Genomic DNA, 27063 nt, shown 5'->3' with positions numbered 1-27063 from the left:
CTTTTCTTCTTAGACTTGAAACAGGAAAGTCAATTATGGGTTGAGACTAAAAGGTTAAATGAAAAGTCTACTTCAGAAGGATTTCCTGTCTATTACTTTATGAGGAAAGAGTGTGTTCCTAAAATCCAGGCTGCTTATGTTTTGTAGTGACCTCGCCTGCAGTTCTGTGACATTGCAATCACAGCAAAACAGGGCTTTTGTTGTAGCAGCTGCCAATTTATGAAGACAACAACCTAGCCTGAATAAATTCAGACTGTTTATTGCAAAACAGTTTGAAAAACTGTGTATAATTGCTCTGTTTTGGGAATTTGAAAAACCAGGTCAGACACCGAACGTGAAGCAGCTGCTGCTGCTAGTAAAGTGTTTGTGCTTCACGTTCGGTGTCTGTCCTGCTTTTTGCCTTAATTGTTATCAAATGTATGCTGTGTCTTTTTCGCAGAATGCGTGAGCGTAGTATAACGTTCGTATCTGCAGCCAGGGAGCCGATTGAGGTCAATCTGTGATTTGCAGCCTTGGCCCTGGGCGCCAGCTGTGATATCACCAGAGGCTTTACAGTCACCAGAACACCCTGTGTTTTACATATCTTCACATGGTTTGTCTTTGCCTCCTGTGAGGCCATCGTATCAGGTACAACTGTTTGCCTTGTCTGATATTTAGGTCCTGATGAAGCACCTTGTGGGCCAGACGGTCTCCCCTTAAGGCTGCGAATGATTTATTCTCTGCTATCAGAAACTGTTTAATAAACACCAATGACTATGCTGATGTCAATTTTACTCTTCGGCTGGTTTCATCTTACAAAAACAAGTCGGCGTATCAGCGTGTGGGCATCTTTAAGCTTTAGAGACTGAGTGAAATCATCCAGAGAAAATGCCTTTATATGCTCTGTGTCACTGCTCCCAGAATACAGCATGATAAAGAGCATGCTGTCAGCAGTCTTTCAGAAGCTGTCGACTTCAGAGATAAACTGTGCTTTTTATGGATTTTGATGTGCAAATTTCAAATGTAAAACAAGCTGATTGGCTACCATTTTTATTTCATGTCTTTTTACATGTTACACCATTCTCATCTGGTTATGGTCACTTTATATAATAATATTTCATCTTTATTCATTACGGAACAATTTAAAAATCAGAAAAAGGTCTAGAGAAGACTTTATTTGAAAGATTATATTAGACTACACGCCGGGGTTTTTCCACAGTTCACAGAAAAACTCAATGACCAGTGTGTTAGCATGCTAGGATGTTGTGACACGGAGGAACGTCGGTTTCGTCAGTTACCCAGAATATTATGACATCCACAAATGTTCATTTCACCACTTGCATATCAGCCTTTATATGTTTCCTAACCAAACTAATTTATTTATTTAATAATGTATGGTGCCAATAGAGGAAATGCAAAGGTTACAGATGTGTCACTGGTGCAACTTTGATGAGTCGCAGTACAATCAAACGCATATTGTGAAAGAAAAGTAAAAAGTTGAAGTGATTTACTACTACAAGGAATTACAGAGCAGAAATCAAAAGTTTAAATCTGACAATTAGGATTTACACGTCATATAGAGCCCGATCTGAAAATCACCACCCACTTATACTACTGCCATTTGTGTTTTCAAGGGTCAAAATGTATTTTAGTCATTTCTGGTTCCTGCCAAGAACTTTTTGATTTACTAACATATCATGAAAACCAGAGCCAAATGACAGTTTTAAGCATCATTTTCATTTTCAGGGACCCAAAATGAGCAAAATCCAATGACATTTATTTTGGCTGTAGACCAGTGCAACACCTTCATGAACAATGAGAGTGCTGCATGGTTTAAGCACTGACTTTTACCATCTAACAAGGGAAAAATTCACTCCTTCATTCCTCACATTTCCTGCTTTTGCATGTTATTAAATAGCATAGTGTGTTTTGTGCTGTATCCCTATATTCACCTTCTTTTTCCTCTTACCTCCAAACTGGTTGCAGTAGACTGCTATCCCTCTCAGTCATCCTCTTAGGGAGTTCTTCAATCCCTCTGTTGTCAAGTGCTGCTCATTGGTTCTTTACATTATAGTATAAAGTGTCTCGCATTGACTTTATACTGCACATGACAGCAGGGTCACAAACACAAGCAAGCGAAGCTTCTGTTGCAAGTTGTTCCACTTTGACATCAAAATAGCAGCAAGTCTGTACATTCTGTAGCCCAGAAACCAGTGCACAACCAGCACACTGCCATACTGGAGCCATAACTTGAGAAACATACAGAGGAGCTGGCAGACATTTTTCACAAGAGTTCCCCCAAAAGCTGCACCATATGGCTGCCTGAGAGGCAAATGAAAAAGTTCACATTTTGCTGCTTGTAAAGTTAATCACTGCTGATGCACAGTAACGTAAAAGGACAGCCTGGTTAAGCATGTGAACATTTTGATCAACTCAAAACTTCTGTCAGGGATTTTCCCTGGGATTGTGACAGCTGCACAGTTGGATTTTAGTCAGAAACTTTGATTGTGAGCCATATACGTGTTTATTCTGTGGCACAATCTGGACAAATCGGTTAAACTACATGTGAAGTAACATAAAGTTTAACATATCTCTCATCAACAGTTGGGTAGGTTTCTATCTTCCTGTCTTTTCTATCACTTGGTGTGTGTGTCTGTGTGCGCGTGTAACATCATTACCTCTGCTCTGATTCCTCTAACTTGATCAACAGTAGCTCCTGGGTTTCATATTTCCTGCACTAATGCCATTGAGCATCAAAGACAGCTAAGGAAAACAGTGGACGCTCTGTGTTTGTCACACATCCCTTCTGAAGTTAATTCACTTTGGCTGCTGCCCTGACAAATCGCAGCGAAAGGGAGAGAGCATGGGGTCAGTTGGAGCTGAGACTAAATATCCACTCCCACAGAAACACTGCTGTCTGAACACCAATCAAAGAAAGTCAATTATTAGACAGTGGAAACCTGTTTGGAACTGTTGAAAGAAGAAATTAAAAGTTAAAGTAGATTAGATTTTTGCCCCCAGGTCCTAAAAAGAAAATAAATTGTCTACTGTAGAACATAAAAAGCAGAGACTTGCTCAGTGACCACAAACTGCCATGTTGTTTTGGGGTGGTTTTGCTAGCATTTTTCCAGGTGGTGTCCATCTTAGAGCAGTTTACCTTTTACCGGGTGTCGGTATTCTGAGCCGTAAAGGATATCCGGTTTGACAAAGCTGTTATAAAGTCTGACCTGTGTTCAGCAGCTGTGTGGGCTGGAGTGTTGCAAATGCTCTGCATGCCTTGCCAGGGCTTGCACTGCTGTCATTTTGTGCTGAATTGTTCTCGCTGACAAGGCTGTGAAGGTAGGCAGGGCCTTGACATAGCACAGAGGACCACTTTTAACTGATGGGTGCACAACACCTTGGTTTTGGAGGTGTTGATTTTTAGAGCTGTTTGCCTGTTTCCTGGAAAAGGTTTCATTTTCCTCCTGCAGACTGCAGACAAACTGTTCTCTTTAACAGAAAAGTGTATTTCAAATTCATATTTCAAATTTAATGAATTCTTAAAGTTAAATTTATGCCTTTGAGAAGCTGACAAGATGATGCTGCTTAGCATGCACAAATATGCATTAACCTGAGTGACACATGCATTTATCTACGCTAACAGATCCTGTTCCGATCCGATACAGATACCTTAGCTCTAAATATTTGCAGATACGGAGCACTGATCCGTTACCAGTTTTAAACAAGAAGCACTCTGAGAGCACAAGTCTCCACCAAAAGAAATATATACTTATTCAGGAACACTGAACATGTATTCAAATTGCTGAATGAAATGCAAACAGGCAAATGCTACCAAAAACCCAACTTCGGTGGTGGAGGTGTTTGAGATGCTGTATTCCTCACTCTGAAGACAGGGTTGAGCTGTTCCTTCCTGTATAAGGAACTCAGGCTCGATTTAAATATTATTTACTTTCTAGATACAAAATGCAATATAGCAAATAAATGCATCCAGGTAGTGCTGGGCGATATGATGATATATATCGTATGGACGATAGAAAAGTGTCTATCGTGCCATTTGTCTTCTATCGTTTCTAACCCAAATTATATAAATTATTACATAAAATATATAATTAACCCTTTACAACCGGTCGGAGCAGGCACACTCCGTTTTACCTAACTATTTTTAAATCCTTGTAGAACTGGAACCACGTAAGGTAGCGCAATCATTTTTTTTTTTGCATGTGAAACCGGAGGAGTTGTACTTACATCTAATGCCATTAGCCCTGAATGCCCTAGGTCACGGTTTCCTTCCACATATAGCTTTGCAAAAATTGCTTAAGAAGCACTTGCAGCAACTAAAAGAGAATATTCCAGAAACACGCTTTGCCTATGTTCAATAACACTTCCTACGTTGACATATACGTCAGCGCGAACTATCGCATGTCCGCCATTACCTGCCCGAAGCCGGAAGTGACGTCATTTTCGCGAAAGGGCCTTATAAGCCTATGTTGGTGTTTTTAAAAGTCATGTTTGACTTTATGCTTTTCTGTATCGTTTCTGGGATGCTTAGAACTCAAATTACACTGTTGGAAATAGTTTATTTTGATGCATTATAATATTTATTTTCATTTTTCCTGTATTATATAAAAATTAGTGTATCTCAAAAATAAAACTATGAAGACACTCAAAATAAATTTCTCGTGGTTGGAAATTATTTTGTGCAACCTTTTTGTATTTACAGTTTTGAGGGATAAGCCTCTTAAATTTTTCTAACTAGAAATATATGCAAAAAACAAACTATTTTCAATTTTTTTGTAGTTTATTGCACTACAATTTTTTGCAATTTATGTAGTTACTATGGACTTAATGCATACATATTATTAAAATTTCGGCTATAACGGTTGTATTGATATATGGAAACTTGAAATGCTCCCACAAATGGCACTACAGCATGTAAAAGCATAAAGATAAGCTCTGGCGGCCTTGGTTCTATGGTAGGTCTTAAAGGGTTAAATAGCCTGTGGCAAATATATTAGTGTTGTCTTATCACTGTACATGCTCTTAACTTTATGCAAGAGAAAATAAAGTATAAAAAATTATATTTTTCACAAAGAAATTCCGTCTTGTGGTTTGCGACCTGGTGCTGCTGTACGTGCACCCGGATTTGCGACATACTTTACGGTAACTCAAAACAAAGACTGCACCCTCGGCACTTGCTGTTTACAGACTGCATACTTTCTAGATGACCACAGGTCAGGTGGTATATCGTGATACATATCATTATTGTGATATAAAATAATTCGTATCGTGATAAATATTTTTTCCATATCGCCCAGCACTACATCTAGGAATCTGTATGATACTGCAATACTGTACTCTCAGGCTAATAAAGCCCATTTTGATCTGGATGGGCTCATTCACTGTACCTCAGAGGAAACTTTAACATTGTAAAATCCAATATGTTGTAAAATAAAACGGCTTCATACATTTTTTTTAAAAGAGGTTTTAGGCCCATTTTATTAATCGACATTTCCTTCATCTTCATTTGAAAACTCGTGGTTTTAGAGTTAAATCCCAAATCTCACACTCATTTCCCATGATTTGTGCATTAACTGGCCACTTTATTAGGTACATCTGTTGAAGTGCTTTCTAATGCAGATATCGAATCACCGTCCAGCACAGGCCAACACCTCAGTACGTTTAGAAACAGTAGAGACGAGCTGTTGGAGTTCAAGCCGAGCATCGGAACGGGGAAGAGAGGCAATTTAAGTGACTTTGGACGTGGCACGATTGCAGGTGCAATATCCACTTTCGCGGATGATCAGAAATCTTTTGCTCCTTTTGTAACCGAGCAGCAGTGTTGCGAGGGCGTGTGCGTGTGTGAGTTTATTATCTCATCAGCTCGTTCGCTAAAATCAGCCCCTATAAACCAGAAACGGGCGGCTGTCTCTCTGGCTGCAGTTCAGCTGTGCAAACTTTCATTTCGCCGATAAAATAGGACAGTAAAAACTTTAATGCTCTTTGCTAAATATATAAAGTATAATACGAGCAAAACAGTCAAGTCTGCAGGTCGTTTACACTTTCTACATATAAAAATAAAACTCATCGCAGATGAAGTTGTGTAGGCGCGCTGCTGTGTGTGACATTGTTTATAACCCTTGTCTGTAACCTTCCACATCATCCAAGCGGTGTCCTTATTACCCAGCATGGTGCATTTCCTGTGTTAGCAGTGATAGGCCTCGGGATGAGCTTCACGGTGTGTTTCATGTCCTTACTTGAATGCATGGGCCTCCTTGAGGAGGAGCAGGAACAGATGCTTCTGACAGAACAAACAATATCACACAGTATTTATGCACCGAGTTGATACTATCACAGTACGGTGGGAGTAAGTAGTAGTCTGTCAGAGTATGCTCACAGGCAAAACATTAATAATTCTTCTAATGAAGTGTGTAGTTTTTTCATGTATTTGTGCATTGCATATCTGTGTAGCACTAATGTATACTTAACAGTATACAGACCATCTTAAAAACCAACAAGTGAAACTGAGACAGGAATTCTGCGTTCACTGTCAGTTTCCTAAACGACCTCTGGTGCAAGAACTGCCGACAGCTTCGATTTTAAATTCCTGCAGAATAATCTGAGACCCTGCAGCTAATCCTCCTGCATCGACCTTTGAGTGATGACACATTCTTTACTAAGTATTTACTATCACGGCCCGTTGTCTCCATCTCGTCGGTTTTGAGTGAGAAGCTGTGAGAACCCGCTCACATCTTTGTGCTGGAAACTCTTATGCACCTAAGAGTCAACGGTGTGTCAAGGTTTCGTTTCATTTGTGTGCTGTGATGACATTTTTGCACCGCTCACTTGGCTGCCACTTGAGAATGTTAACGGAAAACTTCTGTTGAGCCAAGCGGAGACAGACGCGCTGTGCTGGTAAGCTGGCGACTGAAAGTGATGCTGTAGGAAGTGATTGTGCTCCTTGCTTCCTGTCCGTGTTTTTAGCACTTTGGTGCTGCAGAGGAAATGTAGAACGAGGTTGGTGGAGGCTGAATACATAAAGCAGCGATTTGCATTGTGGAGCCTTTCATCAGGGGATGCAGCCAGACTGCACAGGTTTCACTGGTGAACAGCTGCGGGCACAGGGAAATGCTTATCAGTGGTTACGTGATGGTAAGTAACTGAAAAGAAGCCAGCATGTGTCATGCATCCAGCATGCAGATGTTGACGTTTCAAGCTATTTACTTAGTGTTGTTTGTTTTTGGTGTGCGTGTGTTTGTGTGACAAATGATCAACGATCGCGTGATAATCCTGCCGGACTTGATGAGAAGTTTTTCTGGCCGTGGCGTTAAAACGTCCGTACATTGTTGTGAGTGCTGTTCAAAGGAAGTAGCCTGACAAAACTCAATCACTGCACTTTCCACTTACTGTTCCTGCATGTTTATTCTTTATTTACTCAGCTTAACTTTTTGCAGCTGCTGATCTTTATACAATGACCAAAGTAAGTTGTCTCCTCTTTAGGTTTCACCACACAGTTAGCTGTTTTTTCTGCATGTCCACAAAAATTACGAGAAACTGAAAAATGGGCTTTTGCTGATTCACTCACGGTGCTGCTGTCAATTGTCAGAGAGAAAAGGAGAGATGCATTTTATTCATGTTTACACAAATGCAGCGCTGACATGAAAAGTCCCCACGTCAACTCGCTGCTCCGGTGCTTTTTTTCTCTCTCATTGTGCTGGCGCTTGCTTGTAGTGTTCAGGAAGCGGTTTGCCTTGATGGAGGATGGTAGAAAAACCCGTTAACAGCTCACAAAGCAAGTGGATCACCAAGACTATGACCCATGCAGTTCAGTTAAACATTGAAACCGTGACCTCTCATTCTTGCTCTTGATTCTCTCTTAAGTGAAAATATGCAAGTTGGTGAAAGAAGTGAAGCGGTCATGAACAAAATATTGATTTCATATTTGTTCACAACAGACAAAAGAAAGTAGACTCAAACGGTGGTTCGGTGCCTTGTTAACTGGTAGCTTGTTCTGGGGTCTGTTTAACTAGGACACCAGAATGCAGCTCTGTGCACTTTGCTGTGGTGTGTCAGACCAGCACTTCTTTTAAATGTCAGTGTGTCCCAATAGACTCTGCAATGTAGAGCTTTTACAACTTTAAAGTCCAGAGTCGGCTTGAATAACAAGCATCAAACAACTTTCACGTTTTATTTACTGGTGTATTAAAGTTCCAGATGATAAAAAGTTTATAGCTGGCATTTTGTGGCTCAGCTTTTCCCTCCGTCTCTTCTTCCAGGTCGTTCACTGCCGCTGAAAGGATGATAACGATCGTGGGAGGAGGCCACGGCCGGAGGTGCAGCCCTCGCTAGAATCCTACTTCTCTTCCAGTTCACCCCTTTACCATCGCCCAGTGTTGCTGTCCACCCCACCCCAACCTGGCACCATGGCCAACCACCTGGAGCTGATCCAAGAGCTGCAGCAGCTGGACAAGGTGCCCAGTCTGGAGAGACTGCGGGCGGCCCAGAAGCGGCGCACCCAGCAGCTGAAGAGATGGGCTGTGTATGAGAAGGAGATGCAAAACAAGAAGCGAAAGGCCGACAAGAAGGGACGCATTGCTAACAGCCTCCAGCAATCAGAGCCCAAGAAACATGTGTCGTTTTCCGCCAGCGTGGCGCTCCTGGAGGCTTCGGCCAGGAATGATCCAGATGAAGGTAAGACCAGTACAGCATATTAATGATACGTGCAGATCAGAAAACAAAAGGGTGGCTTATTTATTTCTGCTTGCCTAATTACAACTAGTTTGGATTCATTACATCAAGTATCCTAAATATTTTGATTTAGCGATGAAATAAAGGTATTATTTATGGATGTGGGGCAGGGTGAGTAGAGCTGGGGTTATTTCTTTGTTGCTTGCGAGACGACAGGAGGATGAACAGGCTGCACAGAGGCCGGCGTTGCCCTTTTAATTTATTTGTTGAACTTTAGTATTCCTTGTTTCAAAAATAAATAGTTTAAATAAAGTTTTGCTCAACTGAGCTCAGACTTACCCTCGACACCGCGTTTGAATAATGACGCTAATTTCGGCCTCACCACACTACTTCCCCTGGATATCAAAATGCCAAGGTCAGGAAAACGATTAGCTTGGCCTGCCCACTTAAACCGCCAGTGGAAGTCACTCCATTCCAATTGAATTTGTTCTGCTAGGAGACTGTTTTATCATTGAGAAATAATGGAGTTGTCACACTGAGATGAAACTCTGCCAGTCTTTTAATTAAAATTTCTACGGATGGGGCCCCCCTATTTGGAGATAATAATTGTTTTCCTCCAGTACCGGCAGCCCCGTGTTGCTGTGGCTGTGCTAACAGTGTGTCGGCGATGCAGGGATGATAACAGGCTGCTATCGCTTAGATTTTGCGTCTAATTTAACGTCACTGTAACTTGAAATTGGATTGAAGTTTGTTTTATTTATTTGTTTTTTTTAATCGTCACAAATGCAGCCCACAGCAGTGCTACTGTATATTCTTTGCTCATGCAAGCTGTCTTCACAGATAGGACATCCCTCTCAAGGCTGATGTATTTTCACAATAATTTTTACAAGGCTGAAGCTACTCTGCTGTGCCTGTACACACACGTGGACTGTTCACTGGCACGTCTAAGCTCCAGCTGGAGTGTGAGACACTAGAAGTCTTGTGATGTCTACAGGGGTCTGCTGGATTTTATCACGGCGTGTAGCCGAAATTAAACTTTGGTGTAAGCAAAAGGAAGTTACTTAATTGGGTAAAACTGAAAAAGAAAATCTTTGATGTTTTTGTTGCTGGTTTCATTGTTGTGCGTGATGTGAGAAATGGTTTGAGCATCATTTCGGGGCTTTTATTGCAAACTGCTGCGCTGTGTGTATTTCCCAGAAGGTCTGCTGAGGCACTTAGACTGCACCAGGATGTTGGGGCTGATCGTGTGAGTCTTTAGATTGGTTTTGAGAAACCACACGAGGAAGCAAGGAACACACAATGTCTACTCATCAATATTGACAGGTCCCTTTCAGGGATGGTTTAACAGCAACAAACATTTGTCTGCTGTCACACACTTACTCGTGTCAGAACGAATGAGTATTTGTACACCACTGATAGATTTCTTTTTGAACTCTTCAGCTGTGTCCTCCATGTTAAGGATGCACACATACAAAAATTCCTGATCAATTTTTCAAGAGTAGAAAAAGGAGGTTTTTAATTTCAATACAGCTAGACGGGGGATACATTATTGCTTTGACTGTACACTGTGTCCCTTCTCCTTCTGATGCAGTTATCAATAAACTGACTAATTAATTGAGCGTTAATGCTTTGACTTGCAGGAGCTGCTATAATGTGACTCCTTGTTGCAAATGGATTAGGATGAAGTTAGCAAAAGTGAAAAGACTTCATGTTCTTCTGTGACACAGTTGTGTCGTGACTGTGCTATACAACGAGCTACGATTACCACCTCTAAGCACAAATTTATTATCGGAGTCTGAAGACTGTTTAAAATTAATAAGAGGGCTTGCAGGTGGTTCAGGTGTACAAAAGCTCCACCATCATGACTGTCAGAATAACATGCCAGCAGAGAGAAAAGGAATTTTCCAAATTTAGTGTGCATGATTTTTGATGGTTCTCTGCTTTTGATTCCCTTTCCTTCTCCTTATGTCCTGCAGTACTTCCGTATAGAGATGTCTGCTATCACTACTGTCTAATGAGAGTGACCATGAAAGAGGCAGGGAGGATAAAAAAAAAGGGAGACAGGATGTAGTGCTGCCCACACAGCTCCAGTGGCAGCTGGCTAGCTTAGGAGCTTGATAATCTCCTCTCTCATTCCCTCTGGTCCCCAAATGCTCGATCAGGCGTCATGAGTCCACACACTGTGCTGCTCCAGCACACAGCACCCTTTTTAAAGACAGTGTCATTTCAAAAAGGCATGTATGTATGTATATATATATATATATATATATATATATATATATATATATATATATATATATATATATATATATATATATATATATATATATATATATATATATATATATATATATATAAATAAAAGGAAATCGAAAGTAGATGAAATGATGGGAAAAGGTTGAGGTATTTTTAGAAATCAGGACTGTTTATTGGACAGAAGTTAAACCCCTGGTCGGCCTAAAGAATGACTACAAAGGCGGCGCTAGCAGCAGCGAGTTGACGATGAGGCTGGGAACAAAAGTAGCCATCACCTCTTTTTCATGAACAGGACGGAAGGGAGAGAAGTAAATACAGAGAGACTAACTTTGACCCAGGAGTTGCTCTAACAGCCTCAAGGCCACAATAAGATGAGAGGCTGGGCTGAGTCATGTTTAATCCCTGATTGGTTGGAGTAGGCGAGCTGCTTCCTGCGATTCTTTGCCTGCTCTTTTTTTCTCTCCCTGTGGTTTGGGTCAGAGCTTCAGAGCGCGTTGGCTGGAGGCGGCCTGTGATTGTGTGAGGACATAACCAATATTATGTGTGATAACTCCTATGCATGCTTTATAAATCAAGTTTTTTGTGTATTTTCAAGCTTTATTATATTGACTGTTATTAAAATCTATGTAGATGCAGGTGTACAGGTGTTATGCTTGCATTTAAGTGTGTGTGTGTGTGTGTGTGTGTGTGCGTATTCTTGTCATTATAACTTCCTGTCTGCTGAGAGAGGAAGCAGACTCACCAGACTGTGAGAGACACGGGACGGGTATGGTGAAACTGCAGAGGGTATATTGCACATTTATGTTTAAGAATGTTTGTGTGTGTGTGTGCGCATGTGTGTATGCAAAAAGTTTTTGTGTGGTTGTGACAGAGAGAGAAGGAAGAATATTTGAGCTTACGTAAATGCAAATTTTGAGTGTCTGTCTCAAGATGTGTGAAAGCAGCAGTGAGTAGGAAAGTGCTGGATCCTGAGTGTGAGTCCATTTCTTCGCCCCGTGGTTCGCACCATCCTGAACCCACTGCCCTCTCATAGTGATGAAGGCTGATGGCTGTGAAATTACTGTGAAGCACTTTGGTGTCTTTTATGCGCGCCTCTTCGGCAACTGAGATGGATGGGATTTCTCTTCTCCAGAGAACTGCCGTCCTGCAGAGGAGCAGCTAGTGGGGTCAGAAGGAACTGTCAACAAAACTCAAAGACAGTCAGCGTGGTATGACCTGACATTTCCTCCTAAAACCGCTGGGTAATCTGATGAGATGGCCCGGGAGTCAACAGTATTAATGGAAAGAGGGGAAAAAAGTAAGAGTAGAACTGTAGAGGGGGGAAAAATGTCTGACTTAAAGCCTTTAAACACCGTCAGAAAGCAAAATCAGAGAAAACAATGGAGGCATTTGGAGAAAACCAACTATAATAAGCGAGAGTGTAAGTGGGTGAAAAGTAGTGTGAATGAACAGGACATTCAGTAACTGCTTTTCAGTATCTTGTGCCGTCTTTTTGTTTTCAATGTCTGTTTGTAAGAGCTGCTTTTTTGGACACCCCCCCCCCCTCCCCCCGGATCATTCAAACAACATGCTGTCTGACTTTGTCTTTGGGGGTGGTTTACAGTCGTTCCCAGAAGCAACAGCTGAAGGCGGGTTGAAAAAGCAGCCTGTCAAACACAGGGACAGAATTGTTGCCACCGATAGTTGTAAATCAAATAGGACAAAGACAGCTTAGGGCTTCAAACCCCTCCTTATCTTTTATCTGTGCTGCTGCTCAATCGCAGTACAAACTTTTAGATATTTTGGTGCAACATCTCCCTCACCAAGCTATCATACATGCCAAGAAGGAAGCTGTAAAACGGATCTAAAAAGGGGAGGAAAGTCTTGTGAATGTGTAAAATGCACAAACATCTGTGGGGAGAAATAATCAACTTGTTCTACTTCTAAATTTGTGCCTCTTCTTCGCTCTATGAGAGGGCTTCGGCTTTTCTGATCATGTGAACGGCAGCAGTGACAGAAGCAGTGGTGTTCTCTTGAACCCAGGTTGTTTTGCAGCTTCTTTGCCTTTCCCACCCCTGAGCTCTATTTATTTATACACCCACTCACGTGGCAACACCCAGCACGCTAATTACCACTTATTCCCTACTGAAAATCATAACTTGTAACTCAGCGTTTGAAAAGCCACACTTAAAATCCACATTCCATTTTTAGCGATGCGGCTTTTGCTCTTGGTTCACAACCTTTTTTTCTTCTTCTGCCATATCACCATAAAAACAAAGAGGAGGAATAAATGTGGATTTCGGGATAGAAAAATACTCCTGCAGGAGAATTCACATGTGGCTTTTCCCTCGTCTCTTTTCTCTTCGTATTTATTTGTTTGCAAATTAGGTCTCAGAGGAGCTTTTGTCTTCTTCTGCTGTCTTATTAGACTCATAAGGCCTTCCCCTCAGAGGCCTCGGCCAGGCTTAGCTGCTCCCAGGCATATGGCAGCAATAGAGTGCCATTAAAAAAAAAAAAGAAGGCAGCACACACATAAATGCTTCACATCAGATGTCACCGCTTGTCAAGAGAAGAGTGACCTTTAACAGTAATATCTGTTCAGTCTCTTTCTATCACACTCCTCAGTTCACTGTTTCCAGCTTTCTCTCATTCTTTGTTCCTCCTATAGATAAAAAATAAACTACACACTGGTTCATCTCTACATCTGGTTTCACACACCAACCAACTCTTTCTATCGGAGCACATAAGAAATTGAAGAGCCCAGATGGTTAAAAGAAGCTTTGTGTTGGATTTTCACATCCAGTGAACTTCTGCTTTTAGAAAATAAATCTGTTCTAAATGATTTAAGGTGGTTGAATGACTTTTGGCAGCACAGTGCTTGGATTCAAAATATTAGATGAACACATCGCAATGTAAAGGCATTTCAGACAGCAGGAGCAAATGGCCAGCATGGCTCTTTAGTTTTTATTATAGGCTTTGATTGTATTTGCATTTTTCCTCTTCTAATCACTGCATTGTCTTGGAGTGAACCGTGGCTAAACAGATTTTATGTAGTGGGATTTACCGCTGCAGAAGCCTCGAGTGTTTCTGCACAACTTATATGATACAGTTTGGGTTTTTGTAAACTCTTTTGCCATGAAAATGATTGAAAACCATAATTAGTCACATTTAATTAAGAATATCTGCCATATGACTCAGTGACACTAGAGTAGAAATGGATCTAAAAATATCTGATGTTAATAGGATGGCTTGGTGCCTAGTGATTGCTTAGAGGTTAAGAGTGTAAGATCCTCAACCACCGGTTGACCACTTTAGCAACCTGTCTCCAAACGGTTGCAGTCCAACTTCAACTGGATGTGGTCAGACAGCTGGACGAAGGTTCGTAAATGATTGTCATATGTTTTTATAAACGCACACAGATTCCTAAGACAGACTAATACAGATTTATTGTAATATGCTGTGAAATTATTCAATAGACTTGACTGGTTGCCAGTCAATACTGGTTGTATTCTGGTTATATTCCTATATAATCACACACACAGGTTACCAAGCAGCTAGACTGGACCACATTCGATAGAAGACTGATAACAGACTGACTCGTCTTATTGCATTTCTGTCACCATCTTGATGCGACAAAGTTGCTTGAAGATGGTAATGGACTGCAAATGATCACAAACCTGGTCGCTGTCTATGACGCAACTCTTTTAAAGAAAACCTGATTGCACATGGTCGCATTAATTTCAGTCTCCTGCCACTATTTACCATAAATAACTCTACTCTTGAAAGCAGCTCGGTGTCTTGTGGGTTAAATGGACTGACTGTTTTGCCTTTTGTTGCCTCACTGCATGGATGCTCATGATCACACACAGTGGATGAATCTACTTCGTGTCACTTTCTTTAGAAAGAAAGAAAAAAACAATCAAAAAAGTTATTATAGTGCGAGGGAATAAAAATAACCTCCAGACTAGCCAGACTAACTCTGATCATCAGATGGTGTCATTAACGTGTATTTTCGTCAAGATGAAAGGGTAATGAGCTGAGCAGATGAAGGGGAACTGCTCACAGGTCGTGCCATGAAAAAATAAATGTGCAGTGATGATGTAGGTCACTCTGTGAGATTAATGTCACTGCTCTGTGTTAGATTGCCGTGATAATGTCGGGCCAAGACGAAAGAGAATTGGTAAACTTCTGATGATTTGCTCTCACAGACATAAAAGGATGAACTTTTTTACCAGCCACTAAAAGCTGCCCGAGGCTTATTACCTATCCCTGCTTTCAAATGCTTTATAAACCACTAGGTGTGATATAAGACCAGTGATATGACAAGCGATTTAGCCGTCCATTAGAGGCATGTAGACTTTAATGTGTCCTGGATTTGCTTGTTCTTTTTCCCCCCTGGATTTCTTTTTATTTAATAGTAAGGATCTGTGATATTTGATGTTAAACACAAACTCTACTTAAAAAAGAAAAAGGAAAATTTTGGCTCTTTTGTTTTTCTACTCAGGACTAACTACTAACCCAGAACATGAGGTTGTTTACTCACATGTTCAGTTAAGCCGGGGATGACCTGTGACATCTGTGGAGTAAGCCGGTCAGCCGGTGTCGTGCATCATGTGCTGAAACACAGGTCACTAAAAGGGTGAGCGGTCTGTTAGGACACGGGCATTGCATGTATCCCTCAACAGTTACTGCTCTGTCCTGACGTCTGTTTGATATGCTTGAGTTGCTTCATTGTAACCAATAATGTGAAAATCTGTGAATAAGTGTCTCTGTTGTGCGATATTTGTGTCTAATATTTGCTTATTTAGTGGACAGAAAAATAATTACTGCTAACTTCTGTCTATTTTCTGTTTTATGATTTTATATTAGGTGGACTCTTTGATCAGTTTGGTAGATTGGAAGCCTTATTATGAAACAGTCACTTTGTGTTTGCTTTAAAGTTACAGTCCTAAAGGATAATAATTCATCTTGATGCAATAGAACGGTGTTGGCTGCGCTGTGAGACTTTTAATTAGTCATCACACGGTTAAATCTGTCAAGCAAAACTTCTGCATTCACTTCATCTAATCTGCATCATAAAGGTCCATATGGCACTTTTATGCTTTGTTCATTTATTCATTGACTGAGACGAGGTTTTTTTTTTTGTGTTTTTTTTTTTTTAAACTATCCCTGCATCTTTGAAAATATGCTACTTTACTCGAGGCTAAATCAAGGCTCTTTCACCATTGGCTCTTTGCATCCCCCCCCACCCCCCTTCCTTTTTGCCTCTTCATCCTCATAATCGTTGATTTTATGTGACATTGGAGTGGTTGATTACTCAAGTGGGATCTGGCATTTCATTGCTACGAGCAGAGCTGCGACAATGAGGCGTAGCCTTGCGAGGGTGGCATCTATCAAATGCTCCTGTGATTAGGAGGACTAGTTTCATTTGCCTGACTTCAGTGGATTCTAAAAAGCTGAATTTCTTTTTTCTTTTTTTAACATCTGAACTGCAGGAGTGTTGAAATTTTGGATGTATTTTCCTCCTCCTTTTCTTTCCTGGTTGGCCTTTTGTGGTTAGGGTGGTTTCTCAGGCTACCTGCAGGTTAACAAAACTCTGATCTTTCTCTTATCGTTGTCATTATCTTTTGCTGCCCTTGTCTTTCTCTTTCCCTTGGATTTGTCTTCTTCGACTCGTCAGACGGAGCTCCTCGGGCATTGTGTGCTAGGGAGAGCAGCAACAGTGGCACTGCTGTCTCCTCTCTGTTCATGTGCCTCAGCCTGGGCGAAGCTTTCGGGCAGGGGGGGCTGAATCATCTTGGTCATGTGACATAATTTGGAATTCACAATGCTTGATGCAGAAGTAGGAACAACATTATGGTGCTGGACACATCAATGAGGCTGTGCTGAGGATGAACGTCTGTGATATGGTGTCAGGAATTGGTCCAGTCAGAAGGGAAGGATGCACTGGAGCGAGGAATTATCTGAATTTTGGCTTGTTTGGTCTCGTGTTCGGACACTGTGTAACTGCTGCACAACAACAAAGGGTTATTGATTGGAACTGACCACTGAGTACCTCTGCTACATTGTGCCTGTTACTTTCACTACAGCACGCTTCTCTTCTGTTCACTTGGATTTCTTTCTCATGTGTGCACCTTTTTGCAAACTTGCATGCAAAATTAAATTATTATACGTGGAATTACATATTACATCATTGTTCTTTCCTATTTTAGGCACATCTTAACTGAACCGTGGTTATTAAGCGGTAGGCTGCCAATGGGCTCGCTAAGATCTCCCTCCTCTTCCCTCTTTCACATCAGTCAATTCTCTCGGGAGATCCCCAACTCTCAAGTTAACTCTTATTTCCATGGTAACTGAGGCAGGCAGAGAGGGCCACGCAGCCTTGGCCCCAAGCTACTCAGCTGCAAAGGCACAAATTTTGCATCATCACTGCTGCAGCTCCGTGGCATAGCATGCAAGAGGCCGTCGGATGTGGTTGTGGCAACTAGGTTAACTTGACCTTAAGTACATCTGGCGTGGGTGGACTAAACCGTAGACAACACACGTTTGAGATTTATTGAAAGGAAAAGCTCACAGGCCACTTTTTTAGGTACACCTGGCTAATACCTAGTTTTGGCTTCAGAACTGCTGTAATTCTTTGCGGCATAGATCCATCAATGTGCTGGAAAACATTCCTCAGAGATTTTGGTTCACATTGACATGATGGCATCACACAGTTGCTGTAGATTTGTCAGCTGTACATCAATCTCCTCTGCCACTTTGGCCATTTGAGTGTAGTACTTGTCATGTTCAAGAAACTACTTTGATGTGATGAGAGTTTTTTTTCTTTTTTTTTTTGACATAGTATGTTATGCTGCCGGATGCAGCCATCAAAAGATGTGCACACTGTGTTCATAGAGCGATGGACATGGTCAGCAACAATACTCAGCTCGGCTGTGGCATTTAAACGATGCTAAGGGGCACAAGGTGTGCCAAGAAAATATCCCCCACTCCATCACACCACCGGCACCAGGCTGAACTGCTGATAGAAGACGGGCTGGATGGTTTCATGTTGTTTACACAAAATTCTGATGGTACCATCTGAATGTCGCAGCAGAAATTGAGACTCGTCACACCAGGAGATGTTTTCTATTCTTCTTTTGTCCAATCGTTGTGAGCCTGTGCAAATTGTGCCCCCAGTTTCCTGTTGTTAAGCTGGTGTGGTCTTTTGCTGCCGTCGCCCACCTGCTTCAACTTTTTGCTCTTCTGCCTTGGTTGTAACAACCGGTGATTAGAATTGCTGTTGCTTTCCTCTTAGCTCAAAGCGCTCTCCTCTGAACAATTCTCCTCTCGTCTGACATCAACAAAGCATTTCCACGACTGCCGTTCACTGGATATTTTCTCTTTTTTTCAGACCTTTTCTCTGTAAACACACAGATGGGTGTGTGCAAAATCCCAGTAGATCAGCAGTTTTGGAAATTCTCAGACCAGCCTGTTTGGCATCAGCAATCACGCCACGTTCAAAGTCACTTAAATTACCTTCCTGTCATATTCGGATGCTCGGTTTGGTCTTCAGCAGGTCGTCTTGACCACGTCTGCAAGCCTGCAGGCATTGACTTGGCTGATTAGATATTTGTGTTAATGATCAGATGAACTGCTGTTTCATCATAGCCACGGTGTTACAGGTTTGGAAAGTGCACATGTGCTGTTGAGTGATAGTGTTGTCAGATCAGAATATTTTAGTCTGATATTAAAGAGTTGGAATAGCACTGCTGGTATTGTATTTGCTGAAGCCATCTTAATGGAAATATACCAGGAGATAACAGGAAGCACAGCTGGAAGAAAAATAGGGAAAATAAACATTTTAGGATCCTAAATGGTGAAATTGGAACAGAGCTCCAAATAAATCCAGCAGCAGGATTGCATCTTATCAGTGGCTGTGATTGAAGCCCACCTGCCTGCACGGTGGCTCGCTGAAGGCGTTTAAGCATCAATGTGGATCGAGGTTGATCCACCGTTGCCAATCCCCCGAGTGCTTGTTCAGCATCCCGCTGCTCCCTCGCTTCTTCTAAGCCACCTCATAATATCTTAGGTTGTCTCTCCACATGCCCACCTTCACAGTGAGTAAACAGGCCCCCACCATAAATCCTTCAATAGGATTCTGGATTATCCAACAAGGATTAGACCGCAACAAATCAAAAAGGGGCAGCCACATTAACAACACTTAGACCGATAATGTTAAATCCCAGAAACATCTTGAGTAGCTTCTTAATTGCACGTGCTGAAAGTCAGAGGATGTTATCCATGCAGAAGGTAAAGCCTGATGTGTTTTTGAATCTAGACAGTATTTCACGTTTTTAAAAATTAAGCTAAATACATTTTGAAAGGTTTCAAGGAACACAGCCCACCGTCATGCCGTCTATATGAGGTATTACCGAAGCCATAAATCCAAACAGGAGAAATGGAGCTGAGCTGCGATGAGTAAATGGCAACCGCTGCAGCTGTTTACAGCCTGAGGATGTGCCAATCAATACAGAGAAGAAGCCTCAGATATCCTCAGTGGAACAATAATCGGCAAGTGCCAAGTGTAACATTGGAAGTAAAATCAACTCTTGAGAATTGACTAATTCTTTTCTTGTAGTAAAAAGTTGGCATTTGAACCACTCAGTTCATTTCCAGGCTAGTTAGATGTTTGTGGGCGCCACCCTTATGAAAAGAGGTGGAGGAATGAGAAATTAAAAGGTTGATGATGTAAACCGATAATTAAGTCTCATCCATAAGGCTGGGAAGCCGTTAAGTTATTGATAACTCATCTGCATGACTGAAGTCTGTGTTAAAATGAAACCAGTAATGAGACCGTATCTCATTTTGGACAATCTTGTGTAGGCTAAGAAAATGTTTAGACGAGTGCACGAGGGAGTGAACGTCTTTGTAGGTCATCCATCCTCTCCTGCTCGAGAGAAAGTGGAGCTGGGAAGTGTCAGTTTAAGGAATGGCACATGTGAAGTGTTATGAATAAACTTTAAACAATGTCTAGGGAAAGCACAGCAGCTATGGATAAAAAACAGAGCAAGTGACAATTACAATTAGTGCGTGTAGATTTTTTTTCTTTTCTTGTGTGTGTCATAAAGTCATCAGACCGTCGCATGTTTATCATATGAATTTGTGACCTCCACGTGTAGAATTTTTCTCAGTTATGTCAGTGTGTTTGCAGGAATGGTTGAGTAGAACTGAGTAGCAGTTGCTACCAACGTGGTGGTTTAGGGCAGCTTGGCTTGAGGTTGGGGATCTATCTGGAGAGGGGGATCAGTTGAAATGTTCTGGAAGCTTTTTAAATGATTGTGCCTCTCTCCCATCTGTCTCTGCACTGGATGTGATGTGACTCACGATGAAGCCTCGTTTGGTTGGTTTTCTCGGTACATCATATGAGCTCTCACGGAGAAAGCGATTATTATGATTATCGTAGTTTAATCCTCTACTTTGGCCCACATACCTGTAGATCTGTTATAGAATAACACAGCTTCCCCTCCTCCAGCTTTTTAAAAATTTTTAAGGCCTTTATTCCTGACAAGGATGGTGGAGAAAAAGACAGGAAGTGTGTGATAGAGAACAGCAATACTTGACGTATACATCGACGTATACCACTGGTTTTGGCGAAACCATTAACTTGTCATTTGGTGCTTTCATTTCCAAAATGTAACTCAAAGAGCATGCTAATTCTTCAAAATAAGAAGGTGAAGATGTTACACTGTTTAAACATCAGTGCTGTGATTGTCTGCTGATGTTAGCAATTTGCTAAAGTACAGCGTTAAAGGGCAACAGTGATGCCTGTAAATCTTCATTTATGTGGACAAACACACGAATGGGGCAAAAGCGTATTGGGTTGTGTGTAATAAAAGCATCTCTTTCCCTTTTATCTTTGACTGTCTTCAGACTTAAAAGGCAGCCCGACTCTTGGCATTATCATATTAAAATGAGCTGAAAAGCGTCAGCTATTTGAAACAGTGCTTATTAGGGATGTAAGAAAATATCGATACAACGAAATATCGCGATATTTCACGCAATGATACTGAATCGATATTTAAAATCAGTGTTATCGATTTTTTTAATTGAAAAATGACATGCATTTACTGTTTATTTCTTTTGTATGTTGGAATTCAAACTCCGGCCACTGGTTTGCAGTTTTCACCGCCTTTACTATGACGTAAAAACGAGGTCTCGCGATAACTGTAGAAGCGTCTAGTTTGCCAAAAGAACGAAGTAGAACAGTCAGTGGACGTGTGTGATGCTAGCTAACTGATGACTGAAGAGGAGAGGATACAGCCGGCCCCCGCAGCTTTCAAAGCTGATGTGTGGACTCATTTTGGATTTAGGACAAAAGAAGGAAGTAAAGACTATGACAAGAGCTATGCAGTCTGTAAAATCTGCACCGCCAGAGTCAAATATTCCGGTAACACAACAAATTTACGAACACACGTGTCTAGACACCATAGCGACGTAGCGTCAAATGCTAATTTTAAAACGAAACGAGGCGATCCCTCTCAACGGACAATTGAAGAAGTTAACTTTTCGAAACTACCAGCAACTTCAACTCGTGCAACAAAAATAACGCAGTCAGTACTTGTTTTTATTTGCAAAGACATGCGCCCTCTGAGTGTTGTGGAGAATAAAGGATTTCGTAATATGATTAAAACGCTGGAGCCCCGTTACACCGTTCCTTCTCGACAACACATCACGGACATCGCTCTGCCAAAGCTGTACCAAGAAGTCAAAGCGACAGTGCTGGACTCTCTCAGCTCGGCTGAGACAGTTGCTCTGACATGCGACGCTTGGACTTCGAGAGCCACTGAATCGTACGTAACTGTTACAGCACATCACATAACGGACCAGTGGAACCTTCAGTCTCATGTACTACAAACCCGAGCCATGCATGACAGTCACACAGGTGAGCACATTGCAGCGTTACTAACTGACGCTGTGGCTGAATGGGGATTGAACGCAAAGGACCTTGTTGTTGTTACCGATAATGCACCAAACATGGCTCTCGCGGCTAGACTTGCAGGCATAACGCACATACAATGTTTTGCACACAGTCTGAATCTCGCCTCACAGAAAGCACTGAAAATACAATCCGTGGTGCGACTTCTCGGGAGGATCCGACGTGTAACAGCCTTTTTCAGGCGCAGCACCACAGCCAGCAACCAGTTGAAGCAGAAACAGTGCCTCCTTCAGCTACCAGCTCACAGATTGATCACGGACATAATTACAAGATGGAACAGCTCCTATGATATGATAGAACGATTTTTAGAACAGCAACCAGCCATCTGTGCAGCTCTGCTTTCTGCAGAAGTTAGGAAGAGTGAAAAAGAAATTTTCACATTAAGTGAGTCTGACATCACATGTGCAGAAGAAGTTGTCAGGGCACTCAAGCCTATGAAGGACGCCACCCTGGTGATGTCAGAGGAGAGTATGCCAACCCTGTCCATCATTGCTCCTCTTCATGCCAAGCTTGTGATGGGTGCACAAGAAAGTGTTGATGATACACCGACAGTAAGGGACATTAAGACTGCCATAGCAGAAGATCTGGGAAAGAGATATGTAAATGAGAGGGAGACACTATGGATGGCATCAACTGTTGATCCTCGGTTTAAGGACCTGCCCTTCCTGTCTGAAGCAGAGACCAGTGAGACCTATTCCAGACTGTTGGACACTGTGGTGACTGTGATAAAGAAGGAAGAAAATGTAAGTAAATAAATTAATTTATTTGGAAAAATTCAACTGAAGTTATAAGCAAGTGAATAAAGTAAAAAGCAAAAAAAAATGCATATTGATGACATTTGTCATCAAATATTAGTGAAAAACAGGGTGAATCTTGGATTTGAATTTTGACTTTCTGACATTAATACTATTTGAATTTAATGTTTTTCAGCAGCAAAAGAATGAGGAGACTGACAAACAGGTGGAGGAAGAGAATGCCACAGAGGAGGCTCATCACCCACATATCAAAGACAACTTTGACTCCATCCCTCGGCCACCCCTAAAAAGACAGAGGACCTCATGTGCATTGGTGGACTTGCTCGGAGCTACGTTTGCCTCTACTAGTGACAATACTGCACCAAAATCAGAACATGATGTTGCTGCAGCTGAGATCAAGAGGTATAGAGATGAGACCCCTTTGCCTCTCACAGGAAATCCTCTCAGTTGGTGGAAGGACCATGAACAGGAATACCCTCAGCTATCCAAAGTAGCAAGGAGTTTCCTATGCATTCCTGGAACAAGTGTCTCTGCAGAGAGAGTTTTCTCCTCTGCAGGAGACATAGTAAATGCACAGAGAAGTGTCCTGAGAGCTGACCATGTCGATCAGCTTGTATTCCTGCACAAAAATCTGGAAATTGAAAAATAAACACTGAGAAAACACTACACATGTAAAATCTCTGATATGAGAATGTTTGACATTTTGGTTGAGTCTCATAAGCACTTTTATTTAGATGAGTAAATTCCTTTTTTCAGGTTGTACTAAAAGTGTTCCATTGATGGACACTGCAGAGCTGTACTTTATTTTATTAACACTTAGTTGTAATAGCACTTTACATTTTTTGTTAATGTTTACTTGGATGGATTCTTCAAGCAATTTCATTTTTGATTTATATTTGTTTATGTTAAGGACACATAAAAAGTACTTTGTTTTGATGCTCCATAGAGCAGTTTTTGGATAAGTATTTTACAATCATAGTACTTAGAAAGACTTCAGTGTTACATGTTTACGTTTTTCATGTTAAATACTTGATATTTCAGTAAAGTAGTTTTTGTTTGTTTATTTGACATGACTTCTAATAAGGCAGATGTTAATTTCTCCATTCATTTTGAACTTAGAGAGTGTTTTTGTTTCAGATGTTTCATGTCAAGCATTAAACAGTTTGGACTGTTTACTGTGAGTTTTCCTAATTAAATTGAGTCCTACTAAACACAAATATCTGTCTGGCTTTCAGTATTTCAATATATCGTATCGTCTACCCTGTATTATGATACATATTGTATCGCCAGATTCTTGCCAATACACACCCCTAGTGCTTATGGACTTGGAGTTAATCTGATCACCTGTTTGCCTAGATGTGGACTTGATTTCATTATGTTTTTAGACATTTTTATAGCTCCAGCTAACATTTGCTAACCACAGGATGGGAGTGGGATTAAATTCTGGGTTCATCATGTTAGTGGACCACCTGAAGGATTTGTCTGTTAATCACATTATCGCATGCCTGTGTTTGTTCAGCTTTTGAGTGCATTCAGTGCAGTGTTTCCAAAACCAAAACTTGAGGTCAGTGGAGAATGATCTGTTTATTCTGCTCCAGCTTTAGTTTGCTCACCGAGACCCTGCGAGGACCTTCTGCATCCCAATCCACAGTTTGTTTGGTCTTTCTGTTGCTTTCCCCGCGGTGCTATCTAACTACATCTGTTAAGGCAGCGTAACATACAATTAAAGTCGCTTTATAGCTCATCATGTGGAGGATAATTATAACACACAGCGGAATGCTAATTATATTAATGATCTTCTTTCCTAACGTCCTAGTAAAACCAATGTCATTTAGCTGCTACTTATGGACGTGCAGAGTGGCCTACTTTTCTGCACAGCTGACAGGAAGACAGAAACGGCTACCTGGCTGCCTGAATGCCTGTGTTTGGAAAGTAACTGTTCATTTGCTGCACTGACATCGTTTGGGGCTATTTGGTTGCATTAAGATAAAAAATATCTAATTTGTAAGAAATGATTCACTCTGGTGAGCATGTGCAATGCATCAGCCCCTTTTTCCATTCTCATTTTAATGCAGCAAAGAAATGATTGAAATGGGGTGGTTGCAAAAGCCTAACGTAGCTTATCAGCCGATCTCTAAAATGCTCCAAAAGACACCGCGTAATTGCAGCTTTTTAGCAGTTAGCTAATGTTTATCATGACTTGAAATGTTTTCATGTTTTCTGTTAATTCAACTGAAAATGATTCATCAAGATGCACATTAGCTGAGAAGCCGTAGTCACATTAGCCGATGAATGCTCCACTACGTTCATCTGATATGTCCTGACTTTTTGTATCCATAATTTGCAGCTCGGCTTATAAATGGGTTCTTTGAGCCTTTTCACCTTTTCACTTCCTTCAAAAGATAATCTCCTTTTGACTTGAGCCTGGAGTGAAGAACAAAAAAACAGACCCGACATCAGATTTTGGCCCGTGATAAAGGGCTGCAGTATTTATTTTTTCTTCTTCTGATTCTTTTTTTGTCATGGCTACTGCCTAAAAAAATGAAAAGCTCTCAATGTGATGATGAATTTTGAACTGCATCCTGAAACTGGTGGCAGACCCACGTAAAGAAATGTACGTTTGTGTTACATATGAGATTGTGAGTGATTTCAACAACGACGGGATGAAATAAACCGCTGAGATGAAAACTTAAAGCCTAGCTCCAAGATGTTTACAGAGAGTAGAGTGAAACTCGAGGCAGCTGTAACATTTCACAATTCTCTGGGTTCATCACTAGAAGCGATGTTTCACATACAAGTAGTGAAATCATAAATTGTTTATAGCGAGTGTATCGATTCTAAGTTGTTTGTATACATATGTTAAGATAACTGAAGATGGTTGTTTGGTGGTTGGTTATTCAGATGGATGGTTGTAATTTATTTATTTCATTTGATTTATTTTGTTATTTTTTTATTTAAAAGAAAATCAAGCTGGGCATAAGTGCTTACATATTTGGTTTGGCTATGTGTTTGATTAGGATTACTCGTCTAAATCAGTGCAGGAAGAGGCAAAAAATGTCAAAGTTAAGCTTTTTTGGGAGGGGGCAGGGGATATGCTTATTTTGCACGGGAAATGTGAAGTGGAAATGGGGAAGTGGCCCGCATTACTGGATGCTATTTCCTTAAAAAATCTGAGAAGTTTCCCATCCATTATTTTTTTTAAGGAAATAGCAAAAAATACATTTTGTTCATTTTAAATTTTTTTGGAAAAATGTCATTTTTTGTTAATGGAGCTTCAAGAACCCCCTCATGGTATTTAATCTGAATCATTTTATAATGTTTTACAGAAATACCAGCCTAGCATTTTATATATTAGAACCGGCTTCCCCTCATATCACAGTTTTAGAGGGTTTATAAAGGGCTGTGAGATGGTGGGTATATTGGATAAAGCACTCTAATAGGTATCAGTGTGGTTTAAGAGATACTGTGGCAGCTATTATTGCAGCACAACAAATATTTGTCTCTTTAATATAAAAAGGGACACACTGGAAAGAAAATCAATTGTCCATGAGGAATAATCTCAGACCTGAACCTCAAGCAGGCTCTCTCATACCACAGTCTTTACTCGATCCTCACTTTACTGGTGATTCCCTCTTATCAGTGAGCAATGGGTGTGAGATATGACCAGACTGACTGGATTGGTGGCAGTCAGGATCATCAGATAAACCCTTAAAGTAAGAATATCCATTCTAATAACTGTTCTTCTTTTGTTCTTTGAAAGACATTAAAATAAAAGATAAGAGCATCTGTGCATCCGTTAACTTAGCAGTGATCTACAGAGTTTTGTGAACTGAAACAAGTAGGGTCTTAAAATGAACCCAGAATGATCTACATCTGTATAGCTGCATTAAGGGGGAAGGCTGTTCAGTAGATTCAGCATGCAATGAAATGATCAATGAGAACTCTGTATATTCAGATGAAAGTGCACAAACCTGGTGTAGAGACATGTATTTAAAATTTAATCTCAAAACTCCACACAGTGTTTAGAAATGACTGCTTGTTTTTGCATGAATGTTTAAAGGTAGCCATTTATTGCTTTAACAAACACAAAAAATTTCAATACAGCTGCAAATGTAAAACTGAAATATGCTGCTGTATTGGAAAACTGTACAGTTGGTGCTGTAAACTGTGCAGTTTTAAATAGGTCTGTGTTGAAAAAGAGGTTTTCTACAGGATAATTGACGAAGAAGAAGAATGAACTGGACATTTTTTCCAAGTATTTTATGAATTACTGGTCTATCAGTTGTGAAACATGACTTTTAAAAGTGGCAAATAAAGTTTCAGAGCTCAAGTTGTCATCGAAAATCTCTTCTTTTATCTGATCAACGGTTCAAAATGTTTCAGTTTTCAAATTATATATGACTAAGGGAAACCCGTGCACCAGTCTTTTTC

At 40.9% G+C, this 27063-nt stretch overlaps 1 protein-coding gene and 1 long non-coding RNA gene across 2 annotated transcripts in view; both read left to right on the top strand.

Annotated features, from left to right (window-relative positions):
• ppp1r16b (protein phosphatase 1, regulatory subunit 16B) overlaps positions 1 to 27063 on the top strand; it is a 100948-nt gene that overhangs the window by 24672 nt on the left and 49213 nt on the right. The window contains exon 2 of the mRNA XM_026166817.2: positions 8253 to 8667. Within this exon, the coding sequence (XP_026022602.1) occupies positions 8400 to 8667 (268 nt within the window). The 5' untranslated portion in view covers positions 8253 to 8399. The remainder of the gene's footprint in view (positions 1 to 8252; positions 8668 to 27063) is intronic.
• Positions 14432 to 23849, top strand: LOC113021934 (uncharacterized). The gene is made up of 2 exons (XR_013909159.1): positions 14432 to 22620; positions 22808 to 23849. It is a non-coding gene; the product is annotated as an uncharacterized LOC113021934 (long non-coding RNA).

This window comes from Astatotilapia calliptera, chromosome 5 (assembly GCF_964374335.1).
Source record: "Astatotilapia calliptera chromosome 5, fAstCal68.1, whole genome shotgun sequence".
In the NCBI taxonomy this organism is placed as follows: domain Eukaryota; kingdom Metazoa; phylum Chordata; class Actinopteri; order Cichliformes; family Cichlidae; genus Astatotilapia; species Astatotilapia calliptera.
Note: the sequence above shows the minus strand (reverse complement) of the source record. Positions and strands in the feature narration are given on the sequence as shown.